A 14,270-nucleotide genomic window follows, 5' to 3' on the forward strand; every position below is an offset into this window, starting at 1 on the left:
CCTAAATTATAATCATATCTACATAGAAAGGGCTATATTTCCCGAATAGGGCAAAACGTAATTTCCGCGGCAAAATTTATTAGTGTCCAGTGTTGTGTTCATTTCTCTTCGTTATTTTTTTTCAAAATAGTATTCTAATAAATAAGTATAGTGTCAATTAAGCCAGTGTGTTTTCGTTGTTTGTATGAGTGATGTTTGTGTGCGTTATGGTCTGGATGACCGTCTGATCGTCCGTGAGGTTTTCGAGACGAGACACCCGAACCTCTCGGCGCCTAACGCTCATCTCATTATTGAGACCGACGAGCTTTTTGGGAAACAGTTTGTAATCTTCTTCGGAGAGGTCTTTGTCGTCCTGTCCAGGTAAGTTAAAGTATCAGGAGTATACTTATTGGTAATACCACGAGCCAAGGACAGCGAACAGAACCACGCCGGTTACAAATAAATGGACCACGAACTGAGGACGGTTACAAATAAATGGACGCCCGAACAGCGACTCGTACTCCAAATCGGTTACATCTTTTTACATGTATAAAGCATTATCAAACCATTGGTATTTCCGTTCGCCTTCTTCATTTAACTCGTACTTCGTACACCGTTGCATTAAAAATCTGAAAATAAAATACAATATTATATTTACTTTCTGCAGATGGATATTTGCCAGCAGGAAGACAGATCAACAATAAAGGTGAATTAAAAATATACTGAAATGATAAGTCAACACTAAAATTCCATGTTTTTTTGTTTTTCGACATGCAATCGAGAAAAAGCATTCCGCCATCTCTATTTACGTTAAATATCTCGTGAAAACACTACTTAACTAGCACGATACAGTCAAAATGCCTTTCACCTGTGTTTATTAGGGTTGTCAACTCTGATAATTAAAATTACTGGCACCTGCTCATAATCCTCAAAACAGGTTAAAAATAACTGTACTATACCTTGAATATATGAGATGTAATAATAAAAAAAACGGATTGTGGCTGTATTATTAAAAAACATAAACTTGATACTTATTGCAGGGTTAAACTACCATATTTGTCCTCCCTAGCGTCGTGTATTGGACTTAGCTGGTTTAGCCACTCGCGAGATAAGCTTCACTGTCTGAACGCATGCAGGGCCGAATCCAGGATTGTCTGAGGGGGGGGGAGTGTACTAATAACTACCAAAATAACCAATCACACTGAAACTCTTCAAAGTGACAATATTCTTTACACCTGACAACACTGATGACTAGAACTGTGGGGGACATTTTAAAGAGGGTCGCAAATGTTATTCAGGAAAAAAATGTTCTCTCCTGTTGGCTTCTGTTTTCTTCCCTACTTGACAAATGTTATATTGTTTTGCTTGGTGAATCCTTTTCCTTCAACCTTTTGAAAATTGACTTAAACTATTGCTTTTGCAAAGCTCTACTTTTTTTAAAGCTCCAAACGGAAACATGATGGTAGAAATTTTCGGGAAGAGTTGCTATTTTCACTGCTAGCTTCTCATTTTAGATAGTGTATATTTACAATGAAGGGGGGGGGGGTACACGTGCACCTTTACAGCCCCCTAAATCCGGCCCTGAACGCATGCATAGTGCACTGCCGAAAAATGACGAGTGTGAAATTGGAACAAAGAGTGAACATCAAGTTTCTCGTGAAACTTCAAAACTGAAACCTTTCAAATATTGAGGGAATTTTATGAAGAAGTGTGCACAAAATGTCAATGACGCAAGTTTTCAAGTGGCTCGAAAGGTTCTTGGAGGGTAAGGAGAGGTGTGATGATGAACCGCCAGGTGACCTGAATTCTTCTTTGACTGAAACAAACATCGAAAATGTTCGTCGTGTTGTAACAAATGACTGCAGATAGAGTGTTAAAGCAATTGCTAAGGCTGTGAACTTCAATAGGAAGTCAATAAGATGAAGGAGAAATTTTTTTGCAAAAGTAGTTCCCAAAGTCTTGTCACATCATCAAAAACAGTGCCAAAAGGAACTGTGTATAGACATCTTGGATAGAATTGATGACTACCCAAATTTGTTTCATTTGGTTGTAACTGTCGACGGAACTTAGATTTTTACCTACGACAAAGAGACAAAGCGACAATCGATGTAGTGGAATTACCTTGGCTCGTCCCGGTACAAAAAGGCCCGAAGGTCAAAATCCAAATTTAAGGCAATGTTATTTGTGTTCGTTTACATTCTTGGATGATTAATTAGGTTTCTAACACATGTACTATAATAAACGTTACTATCATCAGGTGTTGGGGGAATTTCGTGAAAACGTTGAAAGAAAAAGGTTCTAGTTGTGGGAAAGTGGATGGATCTTGAATCAGGACAATCCATCCGCCTACAAGCCACTATCCGTATAGCCATTTAAAATGTGTCTCCCGTGTCATATATATTGGAGCATCAATTCTTTGTCCAATGCCCTTTTCATTTTGTGTGTCTCAAAGCGTATTGTTATCACATATGCTTTCAGTTGTTGATATCGAACAATTTAAAAGAACTGATGACACTTACCCTTGGTCTAAGCATTTCACAATCGGCTGCTCATACTTGAAACATGACTGCTGCACTGTGTTGAAGTAGACGAATCCGATGTTGTTAGAAATCGGAGAATTTACTTTCCTCAGACACTCGATGAACTTCTCTTCGCATTCGCACGACAGCCTAAAACAAAGAATAACGTGCCTGTATCAATCAAAGAGCTTCCTTAGAATGGGTTTCAACTATATTTTACACTGGAAGATACTTTTATCATTCATATCAAACTATAAGGTGCAACTAAATAAAAATGTCCCTTCAAGCTATCCCGATATTTTTCTTACATGAGACAGTTACATGAGACACTTAGTGTGCTATGTATATCCACAGGAGTATATGGTGTTCCTATGACGGGATATCAATGCATGCCCATTGTCTTCAAGTTGGCGAAGGGTTATAGACTGACCACTTTCACTCTACTTTCCCGGACGCAACAAAATGTTATGAGTCTGAACAGTGGAGATGTCCCTAACGAATGTGACAATTATACGCTAAAGTTAGACATCCATCAGACATTGAAATGAAAATGCAAACTGTAATACGGTGGTAAATGTATATCGGACAAAACAGGTTTTCACGTTTTCGTGCTGGACGAATCACATTGAAGAACAATTAGCGGATAGGACAGTTTGTGCTGTGACAGTGACTGTTATAAACAGTGTTATTCAAGAATACGAGAACAAAGAACCTCACACTGCAATGTTCATTAGCGACACCTTCATTGTTCAGTCACGTTACATCACGTTGCGTCCGGCGGAAGAACGTGGAAATACTTAGTCAATAATCCTTCCCCATCTGGACGACAATACGAGTTCGAAGATGCCCCCTACAGAAATGTCATGCAGACCTGTAGGTATAGGCAGCACATAAAGTAACAGCCTTATGTGACAAGGATGTCTTCATAGTTTCAAAGGCATCTTTTCATTTGACGGCATCTTATACAAACAACCATTTTAGCGGTTTTGCTACAGCTAAAATTAGACAATTTAACTAAATTTGGAACTATCTTCAGATGTGCAAGAAAATGTTAAAATTGATTATTTCGGTTATTTAAACGTATGAGAAACATACTTTCGAGTTATTACATTTTACATATCCATATGCAAGTATAATAAATTACGTAGATGTCGTTGTAATGTCATTGGTTTCAATAAAGTAAACAGTATGAAGTGCATAAAGAAAAAAATCCGTCCACGCCAGAAACATTGGAGTGATCGGATTTCCTTCAACAGAAATCAGTGTTTTGTAAAAGAGAATTTAATCTATATTGTATCTGAAAGTTCTCTCGAAATCTAATTGAAATTTCTTAAATTTCAATATTGTATTTGAACCCTACTATTCATACTGTTTCCGCTTATGTTTTGCTGCCAATCTTAGATTGAACAACATACTTTTCCTATGTTGCCATTAGATTGTTCACAAATCTCGTTCACTGTTACTGTTACCTTCGCTAATGCACACAGACAGGCACTACAATACGATGGAGATTTGGTATGAAGTACAGTGTGTGTATATTTCATTACACGCTTTACAACGAAAAATCTCATATCAATAAACAAAAGTCATACCAATGAGATACTGAATAGAAATGCGATAAATGTGTACACGAAAAGCATCAACAGTGCATTTGGAACAGAAACGGTGAATGGAAGGACCATACTCCTTTGGATTGTAAAATTTCGTGTCCATAACACAAGACTAAATAATGAACCCGATGACCATCGACGACAGTTCTCTGATGAGCTTCTCATAAACACTAGAAATGAACTACGACAATTGTGAAAAGGCCAAGATAGCAGTGGGATCGTGATCAACGTTCAGAGTGGTTCCAGAAACCAACTTACCACAACAGCAGCAATGTGGTATCATTGAGTTCTTGACGAAAAGAGGAGTCCAACATCCACAGAAGGCTACAAAATCCATACGGAGGTAACACCAATAACAAGAATAATGTTACAGGTGGCTGAAGAAGTTTACAGCAGGATTAAACAAGCATTGAAATAAACCGTGCAGTGGGGGACGAGCAACACCTGATTTTTTCAAGGAAAGCCGTGTTCAACGATGGCGCGAACGCATTGCATTTAATGCAGATTGTATTGAGTAGCAGCTTTGTATAGAGGAAGACTCACTCCAACTACATGCGCCATTCGAATGGCTACAACAATGAATAAAGAAGGTATGATCCCTTTTAAATTACTTTAGGTACGCTTTCATACTTATCTCATGAAGTTTCATATCTCTAGAAGTTACAGAACGAATAGTACAGAACAGTGTAGGGTTATGTACAAAGATTATTCATGTTGAATCATCGATCAAACTTTTACCAACATTTGCAATAGAGCTTTGTTGTCCTGTGAATTTATGTCCATTTCACTTCTCTTATACATAAATATTTAATTCTACACCAAGTCAACATACCACAATCCCTCGACGTCGTGAATAGTAAGGGTTTGAAGTATATAATATGAATATAGTAGTAAGTCAATTGACCTTGTAAATGGTGTTGTGTTTCGAAGTCCATACTTCTCCATCCCCGCTTCAATGGTGTCATTACAGCTGTCGTGTTCCCTGCAACAGGTGTCGGTGGCAGCGAACAGACCAATATCTCCAGCGGTGTCAGCTGTGTCACCGCTTCCGCACCACTTCGTTCCTACAAATAATTAAACTTATTTACTCCGTCCGTCCTCTACAAATGTTTAAGCTGTTCATCAATCTAATGGGGCGTTCGCACGGCTAAATCGACTCGCTGCATTTGCGACTAAATCGAAGCAACTAGGCCGAATCAGATCGATGGATGTGTTCAATGTTTCAACCGAAATTGAATGCTGCTTGTCGACTCGTTCTCCTCTGGTCGATTCGAAATCGACTGGCAGTTTTAAAGATGTCCAAGCAAAAAGTAATTGGTACAATTTGCGGTGTTATAGCAGAAGAAAGTAGAAAGTCTTTCAATTCAGTAGCCAGTCGATTAGTCGCCTTCGATCAAGAAGCGATTAAATTGAAGTCCCGTTTACACGGTCGATTAAGTTGAAAGTGACGTCAATTCAACTGAATCGAACGCAAATCGACTAAGTGTAAACGCCCCATAAGAGTGCAGAGTGATAAAAGAATCAATCCACAGACGTTCTTCTTTCATGTAATTGACGGTGAACCATATGTTTTATGCTTCAATATATTACATTGTTCAGTACACATATCCAAAATATGTCCCATCGAATGAAGGAAGATTGGGTTGAGTGTTGACACCGGCCCGGACTCTCCCCTCACCTGGAAAACTTCGTATTTCGACATAGTTTTGCACATTTTTTTAAATAAAAGTATACTTGTGTATTAGAGAAATGATTCATATAGCATAAAGATTATCTTCCACTTAATGTGTACTCTTTTTTTTCTTATAAAAACGATGTGGTTCTATCATTTTTTCCTGAGAACATGAGTGGCACTACTTAGTTTTTTTGTTTTTTTGTTTTTAAGAATGACACCCGTTTAATATTACATAGACATAGTGTCCTTGGACTCACGAAAAATTTGGACCCTCCCCCCCAAAAAAAAATTCTGGGTGTGCACCTGTGAAGAGGAATTGTACTTACTTACTATGCCCTGTCAGGATTATGGAGACTCAAAATAGGAGATTATAATTGATCTGCCTGTGCCTAAATTTCTTTGGTTTATAAAAGTGCAAATTTAGTGAATTCAGCTACATTTCTTTAAAGTCTTTGATCTAAGTTGTTTTATGATAGTGGTCTGTCTGCCATCTGGTGGTACAAAAGTTAACGATTAGAAGAGCGAAAGGAGATGTTCTGTGAAAACGTTGTGTTTATTTAAAACTAGCAGCGTTCACCCCGCTTCGCTGCGGTCACCCCGGAACGCAATAAACTTTGTTACTTAGATAATTTTTACTTTTTCGCTTTCAAGTGATATGATAAAAACCATAGAAGATTGCAGTAAATCTTAACATTATATCGCCTGTCATTTATGTTAACCCGCCCCGCTTCGCTGCGGTCATCCCGGTGCTGGCATATTGTAAAAGTGTCTGTAAAAATAAGCAAATCAATTTAAAAATTTTAAACAGAAGATTCAAGCTATTTTCCGCTGTATATCGCCTGTCATTTTGCAGTAAATCTTAACATTATATCGCCTGTCATTTATGTTAACCCGCCCCGCTTCGCTGCGGTCATCCCGGTGCTGGCATATTGTAAAAGTGTCTGTAAAAATAAGCAAATCAATTAAAAAATTTTAAACAGAAGATTCAAGCTATTTTCCGCTGTATATCGCCTGTCATTTATGTTAACCCGCCGAGTGACACGGTCATGCGGGTTGCATATAAATACGTTTATTTTTACCTATGATGAACTAATAACAAAGGATTTGTACGTTATGGACACTTGAATGGTCAATTATCTCAAGACACTGGTAATTAAAAATTAAAGTGATATGATAAAAACCATCTAGGGTCCAAATCCTAATAACCCCCCAAAAATGAAAGAAATTGGTTCAGCCGTATTAGCGTGATGAGCGGACAAAATTTTGTACGTTCTCTTTTATATATATAGATTGCAATATGATTCTGTCATTCCAGTACAATGAATCTCAAACCCAATTCAAGACGAAACCAGACTCATAAAAAGAAAAGTTAATTCAAGTTAGAAAAACTATGTTCAATGTATTATTTAAAAACGTTTAAGATAGTCATAGTCTAGAAAGTGATAAATTATTATATTATTAGATGATACAATTGACAAAAACGCAGCTAGTGCCAAAACTATGACTTTTGGCGCATTTAAGCATAAAAGGAGTTAGACGTTCGTTGCACCCACTCAGAAAGAACAATAAATTCCTTACCAGAGAGAATCTATACAAGAGCTATCAGTAACGTTTCGAAAGAACTAGAGACACTTCAATTGACTTCAGTATTCGTATAGAAGTCGTTTCGTGTTGTTTTACCGCACTCGACGGTCGCGAAGTCAACAGATCTTATTAAAAAAAGAACCAAATGAAGAACTTTGAAAATAAGTGTAAGAAATAATCATTCACTTTTGATTCAGTACGATTTCCAGTAACGAATATTTTGATAAGATATATGCATGGTAGCGTAATTGTCATTAGCTATTCCTCGTCTAGCAGCCATTGGATCAATTTGCAATTCTCGAACTCTGGCGTTACGGATTTGGGTTTAATCATCCCGTGAGACACTATTTCTGAAGGATCCACTCGGTTTAGACGGCTTTATCATATATTCTAGTTAATTCGGTTCTGGACCAACTACGTTGAAGGTGGGGCGCTAGGCGGAGGTTGGCTGGTGTTTCCGGCGTGGTGACGATAACTTACATTTCTACGAGAAGAAGTGGACACAATACTGTAAAACATTATATGTAATAACGTCTTCTCGAATGATACAGTTTTATCAAAGTGAGTGACTTAAGTGTCTGAAGTGAGCAAGAGAAGCCGTTGTAACTTAAAAATCTCACTTTGAACTTCGAATGTTATTATTAAATTAGGTTCAGTATTTTTGTTCCGCTATAACTGCTGCAATAACTTAGTTTGTGTAAGGGATACGTTGAGTTACAATTTGGCTTGAAGACTTAAGAATTGAATTTCCATATTACAGAGTACGATAACTTATTTTATTTTGAAGACCGATCTAGGAGTTAATCCGTCGCTCACTCACATCGGATCAGTTATAGTTGATTTGTTTCATTTACAAATTGGGTTAATAAGTTACTACAAGTGTCGTTGTTAATAAAAGAGAAACAACAATAGACACAACCTGATGGTTAACAAATGTATTTTGATACACTACCAGTGGAGTGTATAGTTGTTCAATTATTATTGCAAGGAATGGCATACAATTTTTAACGCCACAGAAGCTAGCTTTCTTCTATTTTCTCAAAAAGTACGGAAGAAAATTACTTTCAAACAGAAGCAGTGGTCGGAGTGAGACGGTATGCGGTGGTATGCCATACGCAGTGGCGTATTTACGATTTTGTTTCGGGGAGGGCTTTGCTAACTTTCGGGGGGGGGCTTTGCCTGAAAATGTGAAAATTCTTCAAGATATTTCATATACTTTACTATAGTAAGTACGATTTCGGGGGGAGGCTTAAGCCCGGAAGCCCCCTCCCCCTAAATACGCCACTGGCCATACGCCTCTGGTTTTCAGTGATGGAGACATACCGCCTCTGGTTTTTCAGTGATGGAGACATACCGTCACTTACGAGCAGATGCTAAATACCTTTAATCAATCCATTTTTATACACAGTACTTGACGAATAGATTTGCAAGTAAAAAGCTTTTATTTCTTAGGTAGAAATAATTTCTAAGTTGACCATACCGACATTTCTATCTTTTTGTTTCCTTTTCTTTCTAAAATGGGGTGTTTTCAAAGTTCATCCACTTTATATTTTGATCTGTCATATTGAATTATTTCTTTCTTATGTTGGTATGTGTCTTCTTGCCTGAATGCATATAAATGTGTTTTGAGCATGGGCGGATTTTGAGCTTGTCTACTAAGGAGGACGTATCTTTCGGGAGATTTGGAATACCTCTTAGTCAAGTGGAGGGTTCGGGAGTTTTTCCGCAGGACGTTGTTAATATAAAAACTCGGTTTTTGAGCATTTTCGAGTATAATTCTCTATAATACAATATAAGGGGATATATATATATATATATATATATATATATATATATATATATATATATATATATATATATATATATATATATATTTTAGATAAATCAAAGTCTCTCCATGACACCTTCCCCCCGGGTAACTTCGTAATAGCTCTCCAATGATCTTCCGTCATTATGTAAATACTTTTTAGGCAACATATCCTCTCTGTATTTTAACATTTAGATAGCCAGTATGTGAAGTCAAAATCGTAATAAAAGATACAGCGTCTGCTTTTTTCCCACTTCGAACACTGAAGAGGAGTAAAAGTGAGGGAACACGGGAGACGTTTCCCCACTTCCAGAAAATATCTATGGCGTCCCTCCACTTCTTAAAAATGCAATGAGCAAATATAGACATAGGGGAAGGTGTGACGTCATGAGTTACTCTACCTTCGCAGATCCACTTTCACTCCTGCCTGCAAAGCTTCTTATTTTCTTCAACTTAATATGATCTACGGATTGTGTCTTCTAATCTTTGGACAATGTTTTAATTGAACAGAAATTAAAATTTAAGAGCTAATGATAATTTCTCCTTATACCTTATTAACTATAGCATGCCATCTTGCTACTGTAGCAATAAAGAGCTTAATGACTATATTTTTAATATTATTTCCACCTCAATAAACAGCATGGTTCTCTTATAGTATCAATTTTTAGGTTTAGAAACAAATTAGAAAAGCTCGGTACAAGAAGGGGACAGCTCCAATTGCAGGCTATATTTGGTTCAGGATTGAAAGAAAAGTTAAAACTCAACTTAATTCATTTTAGCCTCCAAACGTTTTGCAAATCGAAGTGCTATTATAGGGGTAGAACCTTTCTTTTTGTTTGAGGCTAAAGTACAAGTATTGATGTTTAACACTTTTCCAATCCTGAACCAAATGTACAATTGGAGCTGTACTGTTCTTCCACCGAGGTCTCCAATTAAGGGGGTTAGCGCAACAGTGGTCTAACCCACATTTTTAAAAATGGAGAAAAATCAAGTTAAACTTAAACAGATGTGTTTTTTTGTACAAAAAACACAAGTGGTTGAATGTGTCATACATTGTATATACATATATTGCACAAAAAACCACATCTGTTTAAGTTCAACTTGATTTTTCTCCATTTCAAAAAATGTGGGTTAGACCATTGTTGCGCTCACTCCCTCAATTCCTTTTTCTCCATTTTTCTCTGGAAAACTAGATTCAGATATATCCTGTTCTTCAGCTGAATGAGCCTTAATGGACTTTATGCAGAGTCGTTTATAGCGTTATATTAAGAGCTTGACTAACGTATCATGCTAACTTCCGTTTTTAAAAACACGTAAGTGGAGTTAACAACGATTTGCACGGAAGAAGGTCAGCTACGACTTCTCCGCAGAATTCTCCAAACACATTGGGAAAAATCTAGATAAGAGAGGCGTATTCTCTTATATTGATTTCTCAGCCTGGAGGGAAGTTGTAGCTGGCCTTCTTCCATATTCAAAGAAAAATTGTAATGTGCTTCCTGTGTTGGTACCAGAAAATACATAATTTTCTTCACAAATATTGCTAATTCATACTAAGTATCCCTACCAGCACCCTCATTCTAATATCAATATTTGTAGACTGCATGCAGTTCTGTGTTGAAAGTAAAATGTGTAAATACTGAAGGGAAAACACTGCACAGAAACGTTATGTTCGTATGTTGAACGTACTTTTTTGTATGTTGTTCAAAGTTTCCCCACCTATGAGGTTACTTTGCACCAAAGTTTATATTTCAATAACTACGGCAATACTGAATGTTTACTAATGAACTTGCATAAATGTTTTCATTATATATCTATCTACTATATGTTTAAAATACAGTGTTCTAAATCATTACGTTTGTAAGTTACGTACGATTTTCTTTAAAATTCCTTAAATTTTGAGCAAAGTAACCCCGTTCAGGGAAGTCACAGTTCTATACACGAATTCTTGTTTATAAAAAATAAACCATTAAATAAATTTTCTTCTATTACTTTGAAGGGATAGAAGCTTATATTTTATCGTTGTGACTTCCCTCGGGAGCTGTCATTGGTTTAATCATATATATTAACTCTTTAAGTAGGCATCACAAACAGCACATTCAAAGACAGAAAGTTAATCTTTGTGATACTGTACCTGGCAATATAAGTGGGAACTTATTCCACAAATTATCAAATATGCTAGTGCTTGCTCCAGTTCGTAGGCCCATAGGCCTTCCCCTGAAGTATTGGAAGTCAAACTTCGGGCCGTACAATTGCTTCACAATCTGTGGCGTAATCCTGGCGCCTTGGATCAGATTGGGCATCACAGGGAACACGAAATTATCCACCATTTGAGGAGCGGCAGTGGACACTGCTGAAGCCAGAAAACTGAAGAGGTTATGAAACTTCGGTTGGGTATCGGACGGATGCAAGTAATCCTCCTCACCCTCCTCCTCATCGGCCTCAGAGGACTCGTGATAGTCATTGTACTCTTCCTCTGTGGTTTCCATCATGGCGAAAGGCGTCCTTCGAGAGATGTCACTTAGAAAAATCATTATTATACAGACACTTCCAGCAATACTTCCTCTGAAATAATTTCAAAAGTTTATTTAAGTTATCATTATAAGAAATTATTGCGATACTGTTTTTTTATGTTAGTTAAATTTTGATTTCTTAACACGCCTTACTTCAGTCGCTTTCTGATACAAAGGTTCATACGGACTGTAAGAAATACAGACTAGCATATATATTTCTGCCCCCAAAACGACACAATATATTATGCTTTATGACAATGAGACGATAGTCTTTTATTTACTTGAGGCACTCGAAGAAATATAACTTGAACATTATACAAAGCTCTGTTGTGCATTATTTCCTTCTACCAGACCCGTATGTACCAGGGGCCAAGGTGCCAAATTTTCAGGGGAGATCGAGATTGAAGTACGGTATGCGGAAAAAAGAGGCGGTCAACTAGAGAGAAATTTAGGGAGAGCTGAAAGCAATGTTGGTAGCAGAGCGCGAAAGAGCTTCCTTTCTAGGACGAATGATGGTTTGAGTGCTGACATAGGAGCACGTTCCCCTCCCTCCCACTCGACCACCTTTGCAGCCAAAAGAGCTCGGGAAGTTAAATTTTAGTTCCAGCTTCTTGTGTTTTCATTTAAGTTATATCGATTTAAGATATTTGTCAAATCTCCAAATGTAATACTCTAGACAACAGCTTGACTGATTGTCATAATTAAATATTTTTATTCGAAAGCAACAGACTGTTGATACATTCTACATATATGTACTGTACATCCCGATATAATTCCAAACACATTGTAATTTGCCGTTATGATAAGACTATAAAAATGTATCAAGCATGCTACTCCCAGTCTATTTGACAATCAAATACTAATTACTTTGAAATGAAATGAAATGAAATTTTTGAATTTTACGGGTGACAACTAGCCTAGTTGGGTCACTGTGTAGTGTGGCGGAATGATTTCGCTAAAGTCTTCCAGTACGCCCCTAATCAATCACCATTGCCCCAGACTGTCCCAAGCGATCTTAAAATTGAACACAAGGAAAATATTATAATTAATATTGCTTTCAAGTATTCTGCCTTGCTGAAATAGCTCTATGTGTTTACCAGATTGTCCAGTCGGATGCTGGAATTTACTTGCAACCAAAGCTAATAGAACTTCACTGGTTACTCAGTTGATCAACATTGTCGGCAAGGAAAATGGAACTCTATTACTCTATTCATACTTATATGGTACGAGAAATTTAGACTTACTCCTATGAAAACTAGAAGGAAATTTTTTAGCAACAGAATCTTCAAATGGTTATGTCAGTCCTCTTATCTTCATCATCTTTTCTAGATCAAAATTCGCTACCTTTTAACGTAATTAGCTTTTGTACTGCTTCACGATGTCAAAGTGTTAAAAGTTATGTCCTCTAAGAGCCGGTGGTGCAACAATCAGTGGTCCAACAATCAGTGGTGGAATATAGTGCCTCCCCGAACGAAGGGCCCCGCATCCGCTGTTTGAAGTTCATAGCTAAGCGTAAGAGCTATTGAAATAAAGGTGAAGATGACCACCAACAATCATTATGATGATTCTCAAAACTTTATGTATGCGTAATATGCGAAATTGACCGATTTAGTACGCTGACTTGTTCTGTTCTCATTGTGTAATCCGATCACAGCCTTCTATTGGTGTAACGAAAGGCTTCCTTGGGATCAAACTTCAATTTTTACATTTTCCAAATAACTCGCTGATTGCGAGGTTCCACAAGTATAATTCTGCACCGAGCTTCCGAAGAGATTAATTACGGCATTTTAGTCCTTGTATTTAAATCTGGGACCACACACAGAAGCATCAAAGACAGTGTAGTAAAGAAACAATGTAATGCTCTTAAATTCTTAAGTAAATCGTAATAATAACTAAAATAAAAAGTTACACAGAAGCATTTTCCAAATGCTGTTGTAATCCTGTCTTCGCGTCACGTCACAGCTCTGTGAGTCTTCCTGAAGTACATGATAAACGCAGCCAACTTAAAGATATGCTTTAATTGAACGTAAAACGCAGCTGAGCACTATTTATATAATCAGGCAGATCTGCCGACTCCAGAACTAATCAAGTCGTTGGGTAAATTTTTGATAAACTTTTGATAACAGCAGATAAAAACATTGACAACAAGACCTAACAAAGGAAATATATTGGTTGCGAACTTCCTTTTACATTATTACAGTGTTTATCCAAAACTTCGAAAGCAGTGTTTGCCTCCATTCTTTTCCTGTTCAACGACATTTGAATATAAATATCGTTTGTTGGATGGAACGTAAAGCGCTACTCACCGTAAAGTCATTTTCGCGCCAAACCAAATAAACATATAAATTTAATAATATAAACTAACAACATTTTACTGCTTTCGCATTATAACAAATCACTAGAAAAAAGTTTATTGGAAACATTTCCTGCTGTTCTGAAGTAATGAAATGGAATATAATTCAACTACGTACTTTTTCTATTAATTTATTGCATTTTACATAAAATCCTTTAGATTAAATCGACTTTTCAAAGGTATTAGTAAGAAAATATACTTGGTTACTAGAAATGCATTCTAAATCTTTATGT

General features: G+C 37.0%; 1 protein-coding gene across 1 annotated transcript; it reads right to left on the minus strand.

Moving 5' to 3' along the window:
* Positions 1–520: 520 nt before the first annotated feature.
* On the minus strand, positions 521–13,693 carry LOC145692624 (phospholipase A2-like). The gene is made up of 5 exons (XM_081767957.1): positions 13,594–13,693; positions 11,306–11,736; positions 5,013–5,172; positions 2,499–2,648; positions 521–608 (listed from the first exon to the last, which is right to left on the minus strand). The coding sequence occupies exons 2-5, from the start codon at positions 11,703–11,705 to the stop codon at positions 521–523; spliced, it is 798 nt and encodes a 265-aa protein (XP_081624083.1). The 5' UTR covers positions 11,706–11,736; positions 13,594–13,693.
* Between the last annotated feature and the right edge of the window lie 577 nt (positions 13,694–14,270).

This window comes from Thermobia domestica, chromosome 8, assembly GCF_964235325.1.
Source record: "Thermobia domestica chromosome 8, izTheDome1.hap1.1, whole genome shotgun sequence".
Classification (NCBI taxonomy): domain Eukaryota; kingdom Metazoa; phylum Arthropoda; class Insecta; order Zygentoma; family Lepismatidae; genus Thermobia; species Thermobia domestica.

What these genes read in the sequence shown, in the direction of transcription:
- LOC145692624 (XM_081767957.1), bottom strand. Translation starts at nt 11,705, where the DNA reads ATGATTTTTCTAAGTGACATCTCTCGAAGGACGCCTTTCGCCATGATG. An exon ending in GTTCCCACTTATATTGCCAG is followed by an intron (nt 5,173 to 11,305) that starts GTACAGTATCAC and finishes AATTATTTGTAG; the next exon opens with GAACGAAGTGGTGCGGAAGC. An exon ending in AACACAACACCATTTACAAG is followed by an intron (nt 2,649 to 5,012) that starts GTCAATTGACTT and finishes TCTTTGTTTTAG; the next exon opens with GCTGTCGTGCGAATGCGAAG.